Source organism: Mustela nivalis, assembly GCF_964662115.1.
Source record: "Mustela nivalis genome assembly, chromosome: 2".
NCBI lineage: Eukaryota > Metazoa > Chordata > Mammalia > Carnivora > Mustelidae > Mustela > Mustela nivalis.
Genome location: NC_139021.1, coordinates 159,474,547 through 159,495,692, shown reverse-complemented (window position 1 = coordinate 159,495,692; position 21,146 = coordinate 159,474,547). Strand labels below are relative to the sequence as shown.

The window sequence follows — 21,146 nt, the reverse complement described above, 5'->3', positions numbered from 1 at the left end:
GGGGAGGTTTTGGAAGCCCCAAATGTGGGTTTCTTTCCCCCTTTCCTGTTCTTACCTTTTCCTGGGATGGTGTATCTCCAAAGGCCTTTTCTTCATACAGGCCAACCTCCTGGCCTCGGGGGCCAGTGATTCTGAAATCTTTATTTGGGATTTGAATAACCTCAATGTGCCAATGACCCCAGGATCCAAGTCACAGGTAAGGAGACTCCCAGGGCTGCTGATTAGAGTGTGCAGCTGATTTGCCCAGGAAAGTCTTGAATTCTTGAGGCACCCAGAGCCCAGGAGACTTTGGACTTCACCACTGGAGGGCAGTAAAGCGCCACAGACTAACACGTTACCAGCCAACCCATAGCAGGGATGGAGGGGAAGGGTGGTGCTTTGTGGTCATTAACTGTCCTAGGGTTTCTGGAACAAAGATGAAGAAAGGCAGTAAAAGACATTGAGAAAAGGAGTGAGAATACTATTTATCAGAGTAGAGCTTAGGCAGAGTAGAGTAAGACCCTGGGCTCTGGAGTGGGGCCAGATACATCCTTGTCCTTTTGTGGGGTGGGTCATCTTTGCCTCTATATCTGGTTCTCCCATGCGGTTGAGCATCTTGTGTATGTCTGTCTCTGAGTATACCTACCTGTCAGTCTGTAACTGGGCCCGTCTTTTTGCTTCCTGGCTCTTCGCTATCTTGTGCTTACAGTATCCTGAGGTAAGTTAAGTATAAATTTGATAGCACCTTGTGCCCTAAAAATAGCAATGGCTTGTCTTTCTGCCTTATTCTTTCTGGATGTCTTACATGTCTTTATTATCCTCCCTTCCTCCTTCTCTGCCACTCTCTTTGTCATAGATAAGAGGGCTGATTTAAATCTTGACTCCATCCTCTCAGGAACACCTTGGGATAGGAGTAAATTCCAAGTCTGCCTGCCATTCTCTCACCTTCTACACCAGTCCCCTAACGGATCCTCTCTGGAAAATTCAGCTCCCACACCCTGACACTGTTTGGGTTTGGGAAGCCCCATCTCGACTCTTGGGCTTTCTGCGGGGAGGTTGGGAACAGTGGAAGAGCAAATGGCTCTTGGTCCAAGGGATGACAAGTTGTCCCCTTCCCCCTCCCCACTTCCTGCCTCAGCAGCCTCCAGAAGACATCAAGGCACTCGCTTGGAACCGGCAGGTTCAACACATTCTGTCTTCTGCTCACCCCAGCGGCAAGGCGGTTGTGTGGGATCTCAGGAAGAATGAACCTATCATCAAAGTCAGCGATCACAGCAACAGGGTGAGTCGTGAAGGCAGAATACAGGCTCGCACTCTGGCTTCTTTCTCGTGCCTAGACTTCAGAGCTGCTCTTCCCCAGGCCAGTGTTCTGCTCCCAGCTGTTGCACTTGCAGGTCCAGCCTCTTAGCAGATTTCCGGTTGAGAGTGAATGCTTAGGGAAGCTAAACAGCTGACACCAAAGGCTAATGTTCCTTACTTACTCATGGTCATCACTTATCACTGAGAAAAGACATAAAACCAACCCTCAGAGGTCCTATTCCAACTAGGCAGAAAAGGTTCATAACCAGAAGTTTCAGATTACGTCACCTGTTGCGGTCTGCTTTGTTCACAGATGCACAGCTCAGGCCTGGCCTGGCACCCAGACATAGCCACCCAGTTGGTGCTGTGTTCAGAAGATGATCGTTTCCCGGTGATTCAGCTATGGGATCTGCGCTTTGCCTCCTCGCCCCTGAAGGTGCTGGAGAGCCACAGCAGGTAAAGTCTTAAATTCTGTCTACACCCTTGGTGGATGGTGGGGCATAACTGACCTGGGTAGGAGGCAATGAATGGCTCACTTTAGTTACCAGTCATCTTTCCTGTCTTCAAAGCAATTCCCAGTGAACACACAGTCTCTAAGTCCTAGCTGTAGCTCCAATAAAGAGGAGCTCCTTGAGATCCTGAGGTCGTGGAAAAGAACCTGAGATTCCATTTAACTTCCAGAAAGGGCGTATAGATGGGATCATGAGAAATATTTGGAGACAATGTTTAGTGCCTCTGGGAGAATCTTCAGGCTCTGATTCAAGGATAATGTTCTTTCTTTAAGTGGTGAGGTTACTTCATCCAAGACCTTAATAAGAGAACCTTGGCTCCTGTCTGTCCTCTGAACAGGCTTTCCCCTGAAGCTGTAGCTCTTGGGCCCATAGCAGAAAAAGCAGCCCCACACTGTTCTTTCTTACTAAAGGGCTGTATTGCCTTTATACCTTCTTGGGGACTTTGAAGAGTTGAGTCCTCACTACCCTTCTTTTTAAAACAAGCACCCATATGGTTGAGTGCGTGTCTGATTCTTGCTGTTCATAGTCCCTACTCTGCAGCTGGGGAAAGAAGCAGGCCGTTCTGCAGGGACCTATGGGAGACAGAGTAATAGAGTGTGTAGTGCACAGGCTCTGGGATTTGACTTGGGTTCTGGTTGTGTGACTGCTGAAGGTTCCTCAATTTTTCAAAGCCTCATTTTCCTTATTTGTAAAATGAAATCAGACTGTTCATTTTGCAGCGGTGAAATTTATCCAAGGTATATAAGGTACCCTACTCAGAGTAGGCATTCAACAAATGTTAGCTGCTCTTTCCTTTTTAGGGGGATCTTATCCATGTCGTGGAGCCAGGCTGATGCTGAGCTTCTGCTTAGTAGTGCCAAGGACAACCAGATCTTATGCTGGAACCTGGGGAGCAGTGAGGTAGGCTGGCCGTTCTGTGGGCGTGCTGGGAGAAGAAATAAGCTATGTTCTGGCTTACCTTCCTTTTAGTCAGGGTTTCCCTAATGGTGGGGTTCCCTCGCAGGTAGTATATAAGCTACCCACACAGAGCAGCTGGTGCTTTGATGTGCAGTGGTGCCCCCGGGACCCTCCAGTGTTCTCTGCTGCCTCCTTCGACGGCTGGATCAGTTTGTACTCCGTGATGGGTAGGAGCTGGGAGGTCCAGCAGATGAGACACGCTGACAAGGTTTGAAAGGCTTGGTGGAGAATGCTGGAGGGAATGCTGTCTCTATGTGGGGGGAGAGAAAAGGACGAATGGCCTGGGAGGAAAGGGGAACTATTGGAGACTGGGAAGCCCTGGGTTGGGAGGGCTGCACTTTTGGTGTAGTGCCCATCTTCCTGGGACGGTGTCGTTCCTGCTACAATACGAAACAGACCTTCATGTTGACTCTTGCTCTTGGATGTTCCCTGTAGTATTTCGGGGACACTGGATCTCCATGCCGGGACCATTATTTTGGAAATACGAACTGTTTCATCTCCTTTTCTCCTGTAGATCCATTCTGTGTCTATATTCCACTGTAGACCGTGGATGCAGTAGGCTTTCCAAGAGCTTCCTGCATGGGAGTTCTACCCTCACTACCAGTTCCCTAGAATACGGGAGTCCAGCCTTTGTCCAGATTGGGTATCTCCAGGATTCCTCCCAGAATAAAGTTTATAGATGCGGCCCCATGTGGGGTTGATGATACAGGTGTCCTTTTGCCTTCAGATCTCTTCTTCTTTCAGCAAAGGCCAGCCTCTCCCACCATTGCAGGTACCGGAGCAAGTGACCCAAGCATCGTTGATACCTCCTCTAAAAAAACCTCCCAAATGGATGAGAAGGCCAGCAGGTGTTTCATTTGCTGTAAGTGTAGTGTATGGGGGGGTGTGCACAGTTGTGCATGTGTGTTTGTGAAGCCTCATGTATGCCCAACACATAGCTGTGTTCTATGGGACATTTATTCCTACTGCCTGTGCCTCACATCAGGGCCCATTTTCGGGCTCAAGCAGAGTCACTATTGCTCTCTTCTCTATCCCTTCACCTTGCTTACTGTGCCAGTGCAGTCTGAAAAGTATTGGTTGCTGTAGGCTGTTTGGTTATAGAGAACTGCCTGAGGGCTCCATCTGATTTTTCTCTAACCCCTACATGTCTGGACTGGGACTGAGTGCAGACATGGAAGGGTTAGAAACACAAAGCAGGAAAGAAAAAAATTTGTAAGTCCATCCTGTCACTCCTCTGCTCAAAACCTTTGACCTCTATTCCGTTATGAACTCAAGGCCAAATGTACACAGGGCCCTGCTTACCTTTCCAGTTTTTTTTTTTTAAGATTTTATTTATTTATTTGATAGAGATTGCAAGAAGGCAGAGAGGCAGGCAGAGAGAGAGAGAGATGGGGGGAAGCAGGCTCACTGCTGAGCAGAGAGCCCAATGTGGTTCTCGATCCCAGGACACCGAGATCATGACCTGAGCCAAAGGCAGAGGCTTAACCCACTGAGCCACCAAGGCATCCCACCTTTCCAGTTTTTATTCCCAACTTTTCCTTATGTGTTCCCTGGGTTCCAGTTCCATATGACGCTTTTCTGTTCTATAGATAACTCCTCAACTTTGCTGCTTCTGCCTGTACCCTTCCCTTTAGCTTCCCTCCTGAGCCACTGAATCCTCCTATGGTCTTTTATGGTCCCTTGCTTAAATACCACCACCTCCAAAATGCCTGTCTTTAAACCCTTGTCAAACTTCACTTCCAAGATTTCTACTCCTCTAGGGATACATTGTAACTGTACTGTATACAGTACATTGTAACTGTATTTATATACATGTGTGGAGACCCTACTAAGTCAGAGAGTCCTTGACGGTAGGGACCACATTTTGTTCATTTTTTATCCCTAAAGCAAATGCTTCTCAAGCTTCTCAAATGCACATACAGATCACCTAGGGATCTTATTAAAATTCAGATTCTGGTTCCTTCAGTCTAGGATAGGGCCCAAGATTCTGATTTTCCAACAAGTTCCCAGGTGATGTCCTTGCCGGTGGTCTGAGGAGTGGCAGGGCCCAAAAGTTCTTAATCCAGTGCTTTAAATATTAGGTTTCAGGGCACCTGGGTGTCTCAGTTGTTAAGCATCTGCCTTCGGCTCAAGTCTTGGTCCCAGGATCCTGGGATCAAGCCCCACATCAGGCTCCCTGCTCAGCAGGAAGCCCCCTTCTCCCTCTCCCTCTGTCTGCCACTCCTCTTGCTTGTGTTCCCTCTCTTGCTATCTCTCTCTCTCTCTTTCTATGTCAAGTAAATAAATAAAATATTTTAAAAATATATATAAATATGGGGCACCTGGGTGGCTCAGTGGGTTAAAGCCTCTGCCTTCGGCTCGGGTCATGGTCCCAGGGTTCTGGGATCGAGTCCCGCGTTGGGCTCTCTGCTCAGCGGGGAGCCTGCTTCCTCCTCTCTCTCTGCCTGCCTCTCTGCCTATTTGTGATCTCTCTGTCAAATAAATAAATAAAATCTTTAAAAAAAAAATATATATATATATAAATAAATAAATTTAGGTTTGAAATGAAAACAGATGTATCAAAGACATGGTTCTTGTGTTCCGAGCCACCAGTTTTATTGTGGAGGTAAGGCTGACATACTCAGGAACCAGGGAGGTGAAGAATTCTGATGTTGAGAGAGGTACATTCTGTTGTTTATTTGTTTGTTTCAGGAGGTAATTCTCTGTTTAATTTTTTGAGGAATCACCATACCATTTTCCACAGAAGTTGCACAGTATTTCCAACGGCAATGCCTAAGAGTTTCATTTTCTCTACATCAGCCCTAATCATTATTTTCTGCCTTTTTTAATTGAAGTGTAATTGACATACAATGTTACATTCAGTTTCAGGTGTACAACTTAGTGATTTGACAAGTCTGTACATTAGGCAATGCTCCCCACACACGTGGCTACCAGCTGTCAGCTTGCAGCGCTATTACAGTACCGTTGCCTATATTCCCTATGCTGTTCCTCTCATCCCCGTGGCATATACATTCCATAACTAGAGGCCTCTACCTTCCATTCTTCTTCACCCATTTTGCCCATCCTCCCACTCCCCACCCCTCTGGCAACCACCAGCTTGTATTTATGGGTCTGTCTGGAGAGGCTTGCATTACTTTTTTTTTTTTTTTTAAAGATTTATTTATTTATTTATTTATCTGAAAGAAATAATGCCCATGGATGGGTTGGAGGAGATGGGCAGAGAGAGGAGAGAGAGAATCTCAGGCAGACTTCCCACCAAGCGTGGAGCCCAACACAAAGCTCGATCCTGGGATCCTGAGATCACCACCTGAGCTGAAATCCAAAGTCAGACCCTCAACAGACTGAGCCACCCAGGTGCCCGAGGCCTGCATTCTTTTTTTTTTTTTTTTTTTTTTTTAAAGATTTTATTTATTTATTTGACAGACAGAGATCACAGGTAGACAGAGAGGCAGGCAGAGAGAGAGAGGAGGAAGCAGGCTCCCTGCTGAGCAGAGAGCCCGATGCGGGGCTCGATCCCAGGACCCTGGGATCATGACCTGAGCTGAAGGCAGAGGCTTTAACCCACTGAGCCACCCAGGCGCCCCCTGCATTCTTGTTATAGCTCTGTCACTGATCAGCTGATGACCTTGGGCAGATCGCTTAACTCAGGACTATCTGTAAAACAGGGATAGTGATACCTGGTCAGCTTATGTTAGTGAATTGACATGAACCTCAAGAATATACATAAGCACTTTGTAAGACTAGCAAATATTAACAGATCAAAAGTTAAGTTTGTTTTGTTTAGTGCTGATCTGTAGTGTAGGTATGTGCTGTAGGAATTCAGTGAAGAATTCCAACTCGGAAAGTTCATTAAGGAGGAGGTCTCCGGAAGGGAAATAGTGAAAGGTTGGGGAGTAGGCAGTAGCTGTCAACCATGGCTACAACCTGAAGACCTTTCATATATACTGAGCCTAATCCCCGGGCCCTTCCCCGCCCCCACGTCCCAGATTCGGACTCTATTGTCCAGAGTACAGCCTGATGACTCGGGATAGCTGTGGTGTTGTGTTAATGTGGGACTGCGATGGAAACCTGCTGGAGTCAAGGGACTTTAATAAGCTCTGCTTGGTGACAGATGCTTTAGGTAGGGTGCCTGTTTTGGTGAGAAGGACGCTCAGGTAGGGCTGTTTTTGTGGGTGAAGGCTCAGAAGCAGGAATGGACTGGGCACTTTGGGGATGTGGAGTGATCACATAAATAAACAGGGAGACAAAGGCTAGAGACTGACTTTGGGGGATTTTGTACACCACGGGCAGAGAAGTTTAAGCTTTCTTCTGTGGCCTTGTGAAACCATAACACATTTCTAAGCAGCTGTAGGTATAGAGTGATGGTCTGAGGCTTGGACTGGAGGAGGAAAACCCAGAGGCTAGCAGCCTATTCCAATAACCGAGGTGTGCTAGCCCTGGAAATGTGACAGAGGGGCCCTGCACGAGAAACACTGCACAAGAAGAGGTGAGACTGCTGTTTCGTGGCTGTGGCTGTGTGGGTATAAAGACTGTGATAATGCCAAGGCGTTTAGTCCAGGTGACTGGGAGAAGATTGTTATTAGCACAGCTGAGAAGATGAACTATGTGCCGGAGTCTGAAGCTGATGGGGCTAAAAATGCAGAGGTGGTTTTCGTATATGGGGGCGCATTTGCTGCTCCTTTCCTGATCCTGTTCAACCCCCAGGAGTTCTTACTATTGGTTTTCTATCCTAGGGCCAACCAGTTAAATAGCCTTCCCTGTAATGTAGACTTGGTGTTAATTTTTAGCCTGAAGAGATGAACTTTACCCTTGTTTTTTCTTACCAGTTTGGGGGGAAGCTGGTTACCTTTGGCCTCCCCAGCACTCCTGCCCACCAGGTGCCACAGCCTTGCCTCCTCCTAGTCTTCGTCAGTCAAGTCATCATAGAATCTGAATTCCTGAGGCGGTCAGCTGAGCTGCGGGAGGCCCTGGAATCAGGAAATCTCCTGAATTATTGTCAGGACAAGATCGAACAAACATCGCTGCAAAGCGAAAAGATGCTCTGGCAATTCCTGAAGGTAAGAAGCATGAAGGTTGGCTGCTCTGAAGTATTTCCCCCAAAGCTGGAAACTCTAGGACATGAACAACCACACTGTGACCTAGATTACAGAGGCCTTGACCTCTCAGGCTTTTTCCTACACCACACCACCCTCTGGACACAGACTCTTCACCTTTTACCAGTGGCTCAGAGACCTTTTGCAGCTAAGGAAGCTGAGAGGTACAAGTGATACTTGCCTTTTTTGCTTCTATTGCTGATGTCCTAGATACTTTATCAAAGCCACGGTGAAGGCTTTTATGCCATGCCAAAAGGCAGATAAGGTGATGGGAAGAGAGAAGAGAAGGGAAAGGAAGGAAAGAGGATTGGCTGGAAGGGGACATCATCATGAGAAGGCTTTGAGCTTGTTTCAGGTAACCCAAGGCAAGTTATTGTGATGGGACTCAGGGCTTAAGTCCCAATTTATTTTGGAGGCGTGGATCAAGTTCCAGTGCTATTGAAATTTCAAGTTGTGCATGACATCAGAAGGAGTGCTTCACCTATTAAGGAAATTGAGCAGATAGGAGGAGAGAACTAAAGGGAGAAAGAGAACCTACTGGACAGACAGTGAGATTATTCAAAGCTTTGGGATCATAGTAAACAATACAAAAGGACAGAGCCTGTCCCTGGGGGTCTAAGAAAGACTTGGGGTCGGTGCTTCAGACATAGTAGAACTTCATGAACATAGACACCAGGAATCCGGGAAGGAGACAAGATTTGAGAAAGATCATCAACTGCTGAGTGAAGCTAGAAAAAGGTGTGGGAAGAAAAGAATAAGAAATGATGCTTTTGTTGTAAGCAGAACTCTACTGCTCCAGGAATGGTGGAATGGGAAAGAGAATAGAGGTCACCATCAGGAGTTGAGCCTTTATTCTTCTGAACAAAGGAGGCAGCAGTACCTAAGGACAGAGGGGAGTCTGGTCAAAAACCTCCCCAAGAGCTGTCCATCATGATGATCCTGAAGCTGAACGTGGTTGAACATTTCCAAAGGATGAATATGGGAGAAGGCGGGAGCCCTGAGAGACTGTGAGAAAGGAGTAGTCAGAATTCATGGTTCTGTGTAGGGCAAATGAAGGGCTCAGCTCCCTAACCCTGATTAGGGTAGGGCTTCAGGAAGGTTTGGCCCTCAGTATCTGGCACGCTGCCTGGGTAAGCTGACTTGGTTTATATCTGGGCAGCTTCCACCATGAACTATGTTTTCACCTAGATATTTTAGACTTACAAGACTCTGTAGGTTCTCTTGGCATCAGTCTGCCCAGAAGGATGTGGGACAGGAGCCACAGCTTGTCGGCCGGGCAGTGGGAGGTGGCGCTCTTCTGTAGGGGTTCTTGGAGCAGCCCATGCAGGAGTTCAGAGTCCTCCTCAACACCCCAGAAGACAGCTTAGGTGCAAGGAGATGAGATGCACACAAGGCAGGCATGTAGGTGGCCCCGGCAGAGAAGCCTCATGCCTACAAGAGCTAATGTCTCTTGTACCCACTTCAAAAACGTTTCTAGAGTCCCTGCAAAAGATCTGTTCAGTTACAAGAGTCCTTGCAATGAGGGCAGCCTGGGGTGTGGTGCCCACAGAGGCTATTTATTGTTTGTTTAGTTCCAGTTCAGATGCAGTTTATCCATTGCAAGCAGTGTTGCCTGGAAACATAGCTGACATTTGACTCTTACCAGGTAACCAGGCTAATAGATCTAGTAAGTCAACAGAAGGTCTAGTTCTCATGTAGAAGTGGGCAAGGGTTTTGTTAACACCCATGCCTCTAGCCCAGCAGAATCAAATCTGGGGAGAGAAAGGGGAGAGATGGTGTTGGCCTCAGTAGGACCCTTCTGGTAGCACGAAGAATTCTGTTAGAGGGTACACTGGCACAGACGTTAGACTTACGCAAGAGAGGATCATTCACATTGATTTAATGGAGACTTGTGTGTTCTGTGGTTCCTTAGGTGACCTTAGAGGAAGACTCCGGAATGAAATTTCTAAAACTATTAGGATACAGTAAAGATGAGCTTCAGAAGAAGGTAAGCTGCTTTTACATCAGAAGCACATACTTGAAGCAGAGAAGAAGAGAAGGCCTTCAGTGGAAACTGTCTCAGTGACCTCTTTCTGGGCTTCACTAATGCATATATAAACATTGTACCTCCTGGAGGTAGGCTTCTCCCCAGGTAAATAGGCCAGGATCTTAGAGAGTCCAGTCAGTGTGGTGTGAAGGTGGGAAGGAAGCATATTAGATGTTTGACCTTGTGCTGGGAAGAGGATACTCACAGGTCTCTCCTTGCAGGTGGCCACGTGTTTGAAGAGTGACGTGGGGCTGGGTGAGAGCCCTCAGTCCAAGGGAGACGATCTCCACAGTAACAGACAGCAGGCCTTCTGCAGCCAGGTGTGGTGGGAGCCCAGAAAGCTGGACCTGGGGTAGCACAGGAGACCTGTCTTTAGGGCATCTGCCCCTTCCTGGCTCTTTGTTTCGCTCTCATAAAGTGCTTGGCTTCCATAGATGTCTTCAGACTCCTCGTTTCTTGGAACTACAGTGAGACACAGAGTGCATAAACTTTTGGGCTGGAGTGGAGCTCTGTTTTAACCATGGACTAGAGCCCTTCCTAGACCTTATCTGGTTATTTTTTATCTGTATCATTATGGGCCAGATAGTAAAGCTCCCAGAGAGAGCTACTAAGCCAGCTCTCTATCTGTTTTCAATTCATTTCCAAAATAGCCACCTCCATCCTTTCTTGCACAGACCTCCAAACACCTCACAGAGGAAGCCTCTGCCTCCTCATCCTTCTTTGATGAGCTGGTCCCTCAGAATATGACTCCATTGGAGATCCCCATCACAGAAGGTACTCTGATCCTGAGGGAGAGAAATGCTCTGTGTGGGAGTAGGTGGGCTCAGAGTTCTTGGACTTGAGAATATCTTCTTGTCCCCTGCCTCCTGCCTCCCTCCCACCATCACAAGTGCTGGGTGGTTCTGTTAGTGATTAGAGCCCTTCTTGGATTTTTATGGATACATCTTTGCTGTGGAAGGCCTTCTAGCAAGATATTTTTCTCTCCTACTGTTTTCTTAAAAGACTGCGACCCTGTTCTTGCTGAGCAAGCACACGCTGCCCCTCTGGTATTGCCATGTGAGGCCCTCCCTCATGTCGAGCCCTGTCCTTAGAGTCCTGGGTCTGGTACTCGGGGATAGTGTGCTACATTTTGTTACTGAGGAACGAAACTTGGGAGTTTTATTTGGGGCAAGGGAGATGCAGAGATAGAAGGGGTCTACTGTGGGCCCTGTAGGGGACCGGAGGCTAGGGTCTGAGGGCAGGCTGACATGGAGGGGATGCCTCCGCTTGCAGACACGGATGGACTCCTGAGCCAGGCTCTCCTGCTTGGAGCACTGCGCCCTGCTGTGGAACTGTGTCTGAAGGAAGAGCGCTTTGCTGATGCCATCATCCTGGCCCAGGCTGGAGGCGCAGATCTGCTAAGGCGAACACAGGAGTGCTACTGGGCCAAGAAGAAAACCAGAATCTCTTCGGTAACTGCCCACGGTGCAGGAGGGGAGGGGATTACTTGGACTTTGTCAGGTGGATGCCTACACCTCGGGGTTTAGAAGCTCTGCCAGGCTCTCTCTCTCCCCGCTCCAACCAGCCCTCCCTCACCCGCAACCCCTAGTCAGTGGTCTAACAAGAAGCCTGCTCACCAGTGGCCTTTCTTAGCATGTCCCTGTGTGTGACTCCGACTGCCTGTTCTGGATGGATGGCTGATGACCTCCTTCTCTCTCTGCCCATTATAGCTGATAGCCTGTGTTGTGCGGAAGAATTGGGAGGATATGGTGCACACCTGTAACCTGCAGAACTGGAAGGAGGCACTGGCCTTACTACTGACATACTCCGGGCCAGAAAAATTCCCTGAGCTCTGTGGTAGGTAGCCCTAGGTTTCAGACAGAGTGGTGTGACTCTGGCATGCAGTTAACAGACACAATTGAGGGAGGAGGCAGAGGAGCAGCCTGAGCTCTGGGAGGCCAGGCCGTGTTGTCAAGGCCAAGGTCTGGGTCAGCTGGGAGGCTAGGACTACAGTAGTGATCACATATTGTCCTGTTTTACTTTTTCTCATTACATCTCTATGCAAGAACTCTGCCCTTCACTATAGAGCAAAACTGGCCTCAGTATTGTCCAAAGCCATTGCGGTTACTTGTCCCACAGCTCATGGTCCTCTGCCTATTTTCAAATAGGAGAATGAGAAGAAGCACAGGAAAGCTATGCCATTAAAGAACTTTCCATCTCTCTGCAGACATGCTGGGTACTCGCATGGAGCAGGAGGGTGGCGGAGCACTAATTTCCGAAGCCAGACTCTGTTATGTGTGCTCAGGGAGTGTGGAGCTGCTGGTGGAGTGTTGGGCAAAGTGCCACCAGGCTTCGTACCCCCTGGCTCTGCAGGTACTCTTCGTGTGCAGGGCCCTGGTCACTCCACACCAGGCTCGTTGGAGAGGCTGTTGACGGGAATGTGCAGGGGCATCAGAGGCGAGGCTTCCGGGTCCCCAGGCTGTGACCAGTCTATTAGGAAGTAGAAAAGGGCCTTCAGTGTCTGGGATGAGCTAGCACCTTCCTCTCTCCTCAGTCAGAGGAGACTGAGCAAGAGCTGCTTAGGCATTAACTTTCACAATTTTTTCCCACTTTAGGTTTGGTTTTACAAGTTTATTCTTTGTTTGAATAATTGTGAGCCTGGGTCTCTTAGCTGCTATGAAAAGTTCTGTGTATTTAAATTGTGAAAGACATTCCACAGGTAACTAGAGAAGACTCACAGGAAGACAAAGCCACAGATGAAACGATAGTGTAACAACATGAAGTTGATGCTGTACTAGCAGGGTAAAGGGTAGAGAAAGCAAAAAAAGAGGCAGAGATGTAGGAGAGTCTAAGAGCCAGATGGACTCAGTTGGAGCAATGCTAACAGCTTGGGAGGTGAGGCCAAGTGGCTTTTCTCTAACTGTCACATCTTCTACAAATCATCACCTGCTGCTTGTACCTGGCCATGGCCAGATACCCTCAGACCTATAGTGGGAAGTCCCTGGGTGAACTGCCTGGCCTGAGAGAGCAGGATGTGCTTGGAAGACACCTGACTGCCCTTATCCCTGTTCCTGTAGGACCTGATGGAGAAGGTGATGGTCCTTAATAGGAGCTTGGAGCTACTGCGGGGTCCTGACAGGGTGAGCTCAGGCCCTGCCACAACCTTCAGGGTCACTCAGTATGCCAGCCTCCTGGCAGCCCAGGGAAGCCTGGCCACTGCCATGAGCTATCTACCCAGGGACTGTACTCAGGTGAGTGGGACCATGGAGAGGGAGCAAACCATTTCAGTCATCTAACACTGGCTGAGCACGTCCATGTTCCAGGCACTCCGCAGATGCTGAAATTCTAGAATAAATGAGATCTAGTCCCTCAGGAAGTTCACCGTCCCTTGGGGGAAATCAGATGTCAGTAACTTACAGTGTTATAACAGAAGCTTATACTAGGTGCTATGAGACTCCAGGAAAGGGGCTGGTTTTGCATAGAGTAGCCATCAAGGAAGGCTTTCCAGTGGTTAAAACAGTTGAGCTGGACCTTCACAGAGAAGCAGCTTCCCAGCAGATGTAGGGCATTCTAGGTAGAAGGAACGCCAAGGAGGGAGGCTTGGCAGGGTTTAGGACCTTTGAGTCATCTAAGGTGGCTGAAATGTAGAGGGTCAACTGAAGTTTGAATGCTATATGGGGCCAGGCTTATAAGAACGGATGTTTACTCATTTTAATTTTAATTAACACAGTTTTTCATTATTATAACTTTTGTAGGCACCAGTTCAGCAGCTGAGAGATCGACTTTTTCACGCTCAGGGTTCTGGTGTCTTGGGCCAACAGTGTCCTCCTTTCCCCTTCCCTCGGGTTGTGGTGGGAGCTACCCCCCACTCTAAAGAAACATCCTCTTACAGATTGGGATTCCAGCCTTCTCACCAGGTAGGGCCTGGTTTGGTTTGTTCACTCATTTGCTCATTCATTCAAAAATACCTATTTAGTGTCTGCCAGGTACCAAACGTGGTTCTAGGCACTTGGAATATATTAGTGAATAAAAATGATGAAAATTCCCAACTTTGTAGAATATAGATTCAGGTTTTTTGTTTTTTTTTTCTTAATAACTGCTTGTCAAACAACTGCTAGGTTCTTAGAACAGAAATGTGGCCTAACCATGATTCATGTCCTTCATTAGCTCATAGTCTCATGGAAAGACAGATATGTAAAAGATTAGTACAGTAAAATTCATAAATGCCGTGATTGGGGTACGATACGGTACCATGGGATCACACAGAAAAAAGCAACTTAGTCTTTGGGGGAGCAGGAGAAGCTTAGGACTTATTTTAGAATGAGTATGATGTTTGATCTGAGTATTGAAATTTAAGTTATTTAGGCAAAGGAAGGAATAGGTAAAGGTTATTTCAAGCAGTGGGAACAGCATGTAAAAAAGCACTGAAGGGAGTGTAAATAAAGCCCACTTGAGGAACTACTGATATTTCAGTGGGGCTACAAAACAGGTATTTGTTGTAGGGAAGTGAGATTAGATGAAGCTGGAGTAAGAGGTGGGCGATAGAGCAGGAAGGACCTGGAATTCTGTGCTGAAGACCTTAGACTTGACCCTGAAATTGAATGGTCTTCTGCAGGGGAATGATTAGCTATGTGTTTAGGAAGGGCAAGGCTGGAGGCAACTAAAAGGCAATAGCAAGAGATGTGAGGGCATAGAATGACTGACCTAAGACTAGAGAATGAGGTTAGATTTAAGATACTTAATAAGTAGAATGGACAGAAATCGGTGATGGCTTAGAGGAGTCTGCAAAGTGGGGGGACGGACCCCCCAGGTACCAACCAGTGCCCAGATGGTTAGGGTGCTATTAACTTAGGATACCTGCCTGGATCCTGCTGGAGCGACTGGGGAACAAAATCCAGCAAGATGGTAAATAGAGCTATCAGACAGAAGCTCTGACGGTTCATCCTGTCCCACCTTCAATTCTCACGCTAATGTTTTTTCTTCTTTCCCCCTGCTTACCCCTCCCTCCTCTTCCTTCTCCTTGTCCCCTCTCTCTCTCTTTCTGTCTCTCTGCCTCTCCCTCTCTCCTTTCTGTTTTGAAATAATTATAGATTCATAGGAAGTTGTAAAGAAATGTACTAGGGGGGGTCTCATGCATCACATTCCCCCACCCCATTTCGTGCCAGTGTCCCACACAACCGTAGTATATACTAGTACAATCTGTAGATTCAGATCTCATGAGTGTGTGTGTGTAACTATGTAAGAATTTATCTTCTCATCTCTTAAACAGGGTCCTTCACAAAGCAAAAATTGTTAATTTTATAAGGTCCAATTTATAGTTTTCTTTCTATGGATCACACGTTTTATGTCTTTGCAAGTCTACACTCCCCTAAAGTTTTCCTGTGTTCTTTCTAAAAGTTTTATAGTTTTTGTTTTTCAGTTATGCTATGTTCTGTTTTGAGTTAATTTTTGCATATGGTGTGAAGCTTAGGCCAAGCTCCTTCTTTTCTTGGCCAGTGGATATCCATAATCATTTATTGAAAAGGCTGTCTTGGGCGCTTGGCAGGAAGCCTGCTTCTCCCTCTCCCACCCCTCCTGCTTGTATTCCCTCTCATTCTGTCTCTCTCTGTGTCAAATAAATAAATAAAATCTTTAAAGAAAAATAAAGAAAAAAGAAAAAGCTGTGTTGGGATGCCTGGGTGGCTCAGTCAGTTAAACATCAGCCTTCAGGGGCACCTGGGTGGCTCAGTGGTTTGGGCTGCTGCCTTCGGCTCGGGTCATGATCTCAGGGTCCTGGGATCGAGCCCCGCATCGGGCTCCCTGCTCCACAGGAAGCCTGCTTCCCTCTCTCTCTCTCTCTCTCTCTTTCTCTCTGCCTGCCTCTCTGCCTACTTGTGATCTCTGTCTGTCAAATAAATAAATGAAATCTTTTACAAAAAAATAAATAATAAAAAAGAAATTAAAAAAATAAACATCAGCCTTCAGCTCAGGCTGTGATCCCAGGGTCCTGGAATGGATTCCCGCATCCAGCTCCTTGCTCAGAAGGGAGCCTGCTTCTCTCTCTGCCTGCTGTTCTCCCTGCTTGTGCACCCATGCGCACGCTTTCTTTCTCTCTGACACATAAATAAATAAAATCTTTAAAAAAAAAAAAAAAAGAAAGAAAAGGCTGTCTGTCCTCCATTGAATTGATTTTGCTCCTTTATTAAAAAATAACTGGGCATATTTGTATGGATTTATTTCTCAGATCTCTGTTCTATTATGTTGATCTGTGTGTCTTCTCTGACAGTACCACTTTTTCTTGAATACTACCTCTATGTAGTAAGTCTTGACATGAGGATGAATAATTCCTCCCACTCTGTTTTTCCTTTTTTTTTTTTTATGATCTAATTTATTTGAGAGAGAAAGAGTGAATGAGAGAGAGATAGAACAAGCAGGGGGAGGGGCAGAGGGAGTAGGAGAAGCAGACTCCCCACCAAGCGGGGAGCCAGACACAGGGATCCTGGGACTTCAGGATCATGACCTGACCCAAAGGCAGACGCTTAACAGACCTGAGCCACCCAGATGCCCCTCTTTGTCACTTTCTATAGAGACATAGTTTCTGTTGATTTTTAAGAACTAGCTTTTTGTTCCATATTCTTTATTGTTCTTTTATTTTTCAGTTACTTACCCTTCTTTTCCTTTCCAGGTGCTGACCCTTTTTTCTCTTCACAGGTTCCAACTCCATCTCCAAGGCCAAGGATTTTCACACCTCAGTCATCACTAGTGACACCCTTGATATCTTCCCATCCTGGCCCTTATCAAAGCTCCCAAACACAGAATATCAGTGCCTACAGGGCACCTGAGCTCCAGGCAGCCCAGCCTTTGCCCTTGGCCCCTAGTGTAAGGCCTGGTGAGTGAGTGAGTCAAGATGTATCTGGGCAGAGCACAGAGGATAACAGTTGGCATGGCCAGCATGGATTTGGGGGGCATTATGTCTACTGTATAGTGAGAGAAGCTTGGAATTTGTAGTCTGAATCCCCGGTACTATGACTTACTGGCTTTGTATCTATGGGCAACAGACTTAGCCACTGTTTCTTTTGAAAAGTGAGAATAGCTATTATATTGGTCATTTCAACCCCACAGGATTGTTTTCAGAGTCAAATGAGGAATAGTTTAAAGTACTCTGTAAATGGTTGGTCTCCATACACACATACTCATCTTTCATTATCATTATTAGGGATGTTTGTTTGTATTTTATTGCTGCCTTATTCTTCCCTGATAAGCTCTGAGTCTCTCCCAAATTGAAGTTTGGTGGCAAATGACCTGTTTCTGTTCCTTTTCAGCTTTTTTTGAGCCACCTCTATTAAGTGGGCAAAAAGCCCAAATTTCTAACCCCTTGGGGTTCCCTGGAGCATGGCCTCTTCCTGGTCCACCTCCACCTGTGGTATCCTCAGACGCCATACAGCCTAGCTCTACCTCTCTGGCTGAGACGACTCGACTGTTCCCTCCACTTCCCGTGAGACTCCCAGGTGTCAGTCCTGCAAGCTTCGGGTCCCTAGCCCCTCCTGTCAACTTCTCTACGACACACCCTCCAGGAGGGCCAGGTGCTGCCTGCTCTAGTGCCCTCCCGATCACTGGCCCCTCGACTGCTCACCCAGGTCAGTCTTCTTTCCATGGCTTCTGTCTTCTGGGTCATTGCCTCCTTCCCTTCCCCCCTCCACTACCATCTTTCCTCACAGCAGTGATGTGGGGGCCATTGGGTTGAAGAATGTCAGCTGAGCCTGTCTGGTTTGCAGAGGGAGGTGTGATCAACTCCAGCTCAAATAATTCTGCTGGCCTTCAGGCTGAATTTCCAGGGTTCCTGACTGTGCCCCTAAATATCTCTATCTTTGTGCTGTGCAGGACCTCAAGACTCCTTGAAAAATGCCCCAATGCCCAGGGCAAACCTCCAGAGGAAAAAGGTCAGTTCATGCCACCTACCCCCATACATACACCAATGACCCATATTCTATTTTCTTCCAGAATTCAGCCCGTCTGCTTGTCAGCACACACACTGTCCTGTCCCTTTCCTCACTCTTCTCCTCTCAGCCAGCTTCTCTTTCCTTCTTGCATGCATGTATCAATCTCCCTGTCTCCTGGTTCCCTACTTGCTACTCTGTTCCCTTGCTCACTCAGAACTTTTGTTGCTCTCTCAAAGCAGGGCCTAGGAAGTCTCTCAGCTTAGACTCATATGCTGTTCTTTCTCTGTGTCTAGTTGTCAGAGATATTTATGCCCCCAGCACCTATCACTGCTCCAGTGATGAGCCTCACCCCTGAGCCACGAGGGGTCCTTTCCTCACAGCCTTCTGTCCTTGGGATGGGCCATGCTCCCCCAGGAGCTCCAGGAGAATTCAGCCTGCAGGTGAGGGGAACAGTGCATTAACCTTCCTCTTGGAAACTGCAACTCCCCCTGGGTATAGAAAAGCAGGGAGCATGGGAGATGGGTCTCAGGCATCAAGGGGAAGGCAGATTTTGCACTGGGGAACTGGTGTGGGCAGGTCCCAAATGCCCTTACTCCAGAGAAGAGGGAGTACCCCTTTCCCCAACTGTGCTTTAGTGGGAGCAGTGTGACACTAAGTCACGGAGGACTAGTCTGTAGGGAAGCTGTGAGAAGGACAGCTTGCCAGTCTCCCCTGTCTCCCTGCTCCTTCCTCAGCAACTTCAGCAGCGGCCCCCTGAGAAGGTGGAAAGGAAAGAGCTGCCTCCAGAGCATCAGTCCTTGAAGACCAGCTTTGAGAAGCTTTTACAACGCTGCTCCCTGTCTGCCACTGATTTAGTAAGTCTGAGCCTTCCCCACAGTGTCCGCCTCACAGCCACTGGCTTGTTTCCAGCATTCCTGAGCTGTAGATCAGTTCCTTGTGTGCCTCTTTTCTCAGGGTCCCTGAGCTGCTGTCTGTGTCTTGTACCTACTAGATATCTCCATGTGGGACAAGAATGGGGGCTCGTCTGGTCTGAGTCTAGCACCTAGAAAGCAGGGCCTAGCAGCACCAAGGCTTAACTCTTGGCAAGGCAGCACGGGGCACCGGAGGGAGGGTGCAGCTAGGAGTAAGGAGACCTGCCGTCCGTGCACTGGCCTTGTCAGCTTACGCAAGTCACTTACCGTCTTTGGGCCTCCATTTTGTCTCCTGTGAAATGAAAGCAGTAGCATGAAGGCCTTCCAGCTCTGACATACTGTGATTCTTTATAGTCCTGTGTAGTGTTAGTCTCGGGGCTGGGGTCAGAATCCATTTCCCTCCCTGCAGAAGACAAAACGGAAGCTGGAAAAGGCAGCCCAACGTCTAGAATGCCTATATGATAAGCTCTGCCAGGGCACAGTAAGTACATTTAGTGATGCTCCTCTGTCCCTTGCCCTACACCATCAGCCGTGACCAGAGGGACCCCTGTCCTTTTCCATAGGTCTCAGTGACCTGGGTTCCCCCCAAAATATACACATAGACCTCTTGCCTGACCCTGGGCTTCAGAACTTAAATCCTCTCTTACTGTTCCGCGCTCCCAGGGCAGGGGCTGGGTTGGGCTCCCTTGACCTAAGCGTCCGTCCGCCCACAGCTCTCACCCCATGTCCTGGCTGGGCTTCATGAGGTAGCCCGATGTGTGGATGCGGGAGACTTCGAGCAGGGCCTGGCAGTGCATGCCCAGGTGGTGGCCTGCAGCAGCTTCAGCGAGGTCTCCAGCTTTATGCTCGTCCTGAAGGCCGTCCTCACCATTGCGCAGAAGCTGCACATGTAAACCAGGGAGCCTCCCTTGCCAGGAGCTACTTCTGCTGTGACTTAACTTCTCCCTGCAGAAAAGGGGGAATTTTGGAATGGGTTTTGTTTGTTTTCCCCCACCCTCTTCCCTTGCTGCCAGGTATATGATGCAGTGGGCTTGCCTCGAAGCTAGCAGAGTGCCTGCTTTCCACCCCTTTATGCCTGGCCTTCTAGAATCTGCCGAAGGCTCTCAGCCTCTGAGGCAGAGAGAGCCAGTTCTTCCCTTTCCCTGATGCTGGGCTCTGACAGGACCCGGAGCAGGGCATCTTCTCCCCCAGGGGGATTCTGGGTAAGTGTGGCTTTGGAGGGGCTGAGTGGGATCATTACCTCCAAGTCTACCTCTGCTGTACGCATCTTGTGGGGATTTGTTTTCCCCTTCTGTGGGTTATGAGCCTGACCTTACCTTCTCCTTGCCTCTGACTTCATATTTCCGGGTCCTTTAATTTCTGAGCCCCAGAGACTGGGCTAGAATTGACTTGTTGTTCATCTTTTGAACAAGTGATGGACATGGGGGGTGGGTGCTGGGCGGAACCAAGAGGAGGAACTTTGGCCCGTTTTACAAGACCTTCTCTTCTGCCAGTATCATAGGGGTGGGCTGGGTTAGGCGGAAAGTAGAAGGCGCACAGCCTTTTGCTGGGAGCTGCCCTAGGCTGTGAGACAGGAGCAGAGGGACCACTGCCTGCGGGGACCTGACCTGATTTGACCTGCCCGGACCCTGGCCCAAGGCCCTCGGCCATTCATTCTGTGATCATCAACCCCATTCTGCAACAGGAGCCATATTAACAAAAGACTTTTCTGGCACTGCTCCTCAAGGGTTGGACGCCCTTCTCCTCAGCCCTCACATGTCTCAGGGCTGCCTTCTCTGGCTGCACTTTTCATGGTTGAACTTTGCATTTGAAGCACTGATGTACTTAGTGGGCAATAAAGCTGCTTTGATTTGGTTTCCTCAGTCATCGCCCAATTATTGTCTCCTCTGGGTCCTATTTTGCCCTGACCTCTCTTCCTATTCTCTTTGTTCCTGCTCCCTGCACCCCAGTAAGGTAGGAGAGAGGCTTGAAGACCCATGGGGAGTCTAGAGAGTTGAAGAAAGGAGGGGGTGCGAGGAGGAGGCCTTGCAGCATCTGTGGCCACTCTGGTGTGTGTGTGTGTGTGTGTGTGTGTGTGTGTGTGTGTGTGTCTGTCCGTGCCTGACGTTCAGCTCTAGGGTTTTCCCCACACCACTTCAGGGCTGAGCTCAGCAGCACAAAGGGGCTGGGTGTGAAGCCGGGGGTACTATCTCTAATCCTGTTGTAGATCCCATCATGTCTGTGGGCTAGATGTGTGTGTTTGGAAGGAAGGGATTGTTAGGCAGTATTTGTTTGTAAAGCCACTTGCTCTTCAGATAATACTTGCACTAACTTCTATTGAGGAAGCAGTGTGAGCCCCTGCAAAGTCCTTTCCCAAAGTGTCTTTGAAGCCAAGAGCCCATTGAAGGGAAGAAAGGCAGGGAGAGGGGATTAGTTTGTTCAGCAGCTGTGAATTTCAGTGGGAGGTTGATGAACTCTGAAGTCTTTGTTTA

At 48.2% G+C, this 21,146-nt stretch overlaps 1 protein-coding gene across 47 annotated transcripts in view; it reads left to right on the top strand.

The window, feature by feature from the left end:
- Positions 1 to 21,146, top strand: part of SEC31B (SEC31 homolog B, COPII coat complex component) — a 125,104-nt gene that overhangs the window by 10,844 nt on the left and 93,114 nt on the right. For 9 of the 47 annotated variants that reach the window (XM_082722330.1, XM_082722289.1, XM_082722310.1 and 6 more), the window contains 22 exons: positions 101 to 196; positions 1,118 to 1,261; positions 1,592 to 1,734; positions 2,591 to 2,690; positions 2,794 to 2,955; positions 3,475 to 3,609; positions 7,574 to 7,804; positions 9,753 to 9,827; positions 10,088 to 10,186; positions 10,541 to 10,640; positions 11,139 to 11,317; positions 11,576 to 11,702; positions 12,073 to 12,218; positions 12,923 to 13,096; positions 13,601 to 13,762; positions 16,536 to 16,713; positions 17,147 to 17,461; positions 17,706 to 17,764; positions 18,058 to 18,204; positions 18,499 to 18,618; positions 19,085 to 19,156; positions 19,389 to 20,537. In XM_082722330.1, coding sequence (XP_082578456.1) covers positions 101 to 196; positions 1,118 to 1,261; positions 1,592 to 1,734; positions 2,591 to 2,690; positions 2,794 to 2,955; positions 3,475 to 3,609; positions 7,574 to 7,804; positions 9,753 to 9,827; positions 10,088 to 10,186; positions 10,541 to 10,640; positions 11,139 to 11,317; positions 11,576 to 11,702; positions 12,073 to 12,218; positions 12,923 to 13,096; positions 13,601 to 13,762; positions 16,536 to 16,713; positions 17,147 to 17,461; positions 17,706 to 17,764; positions 18,058 to 18,204; positions 18,499 to 18,618; positions 19,085 to 19,156; positions 19,389 to 19,568 — 3,144 coding nt within the window. In that variant the 3' untranslated portion in view covers positions 19,569 to 20,537. Of the gene's footprint in view, positions 1 to 100; positions 197 to 1,117; positions 1,262 to 1,591; positions 1,735 to 2,590; positions 2,691 to 2,793; positions 2,956 to 3,474; positions 3,610 to 7,573; positions 7,805 to 9,752; positions 9,828 to 10,087; positions 10,187 to 10,540; positions 10,641 to 11,138; positions 11,318 to 11,575; positions 11,703 to 12,072; positions 12,219 to 12,922; positions 13,097 to 13,600; positions 13,763 to 16,535; positions 16,714 to 17,146; positions 17,462 to 17,705; positions 17,765 to 18,057; positions 18,205 to 18,498; positions 18,619 to 19,084; positions 19,157 to 19,388; positions 20,538 to 21,146 lie in introns of those variants that run through there. The other 38 variants (XM_082722320.1, XM_082722294.1, XM_082722321.1 and 35 more) reach the window with 8 other exon arrangements.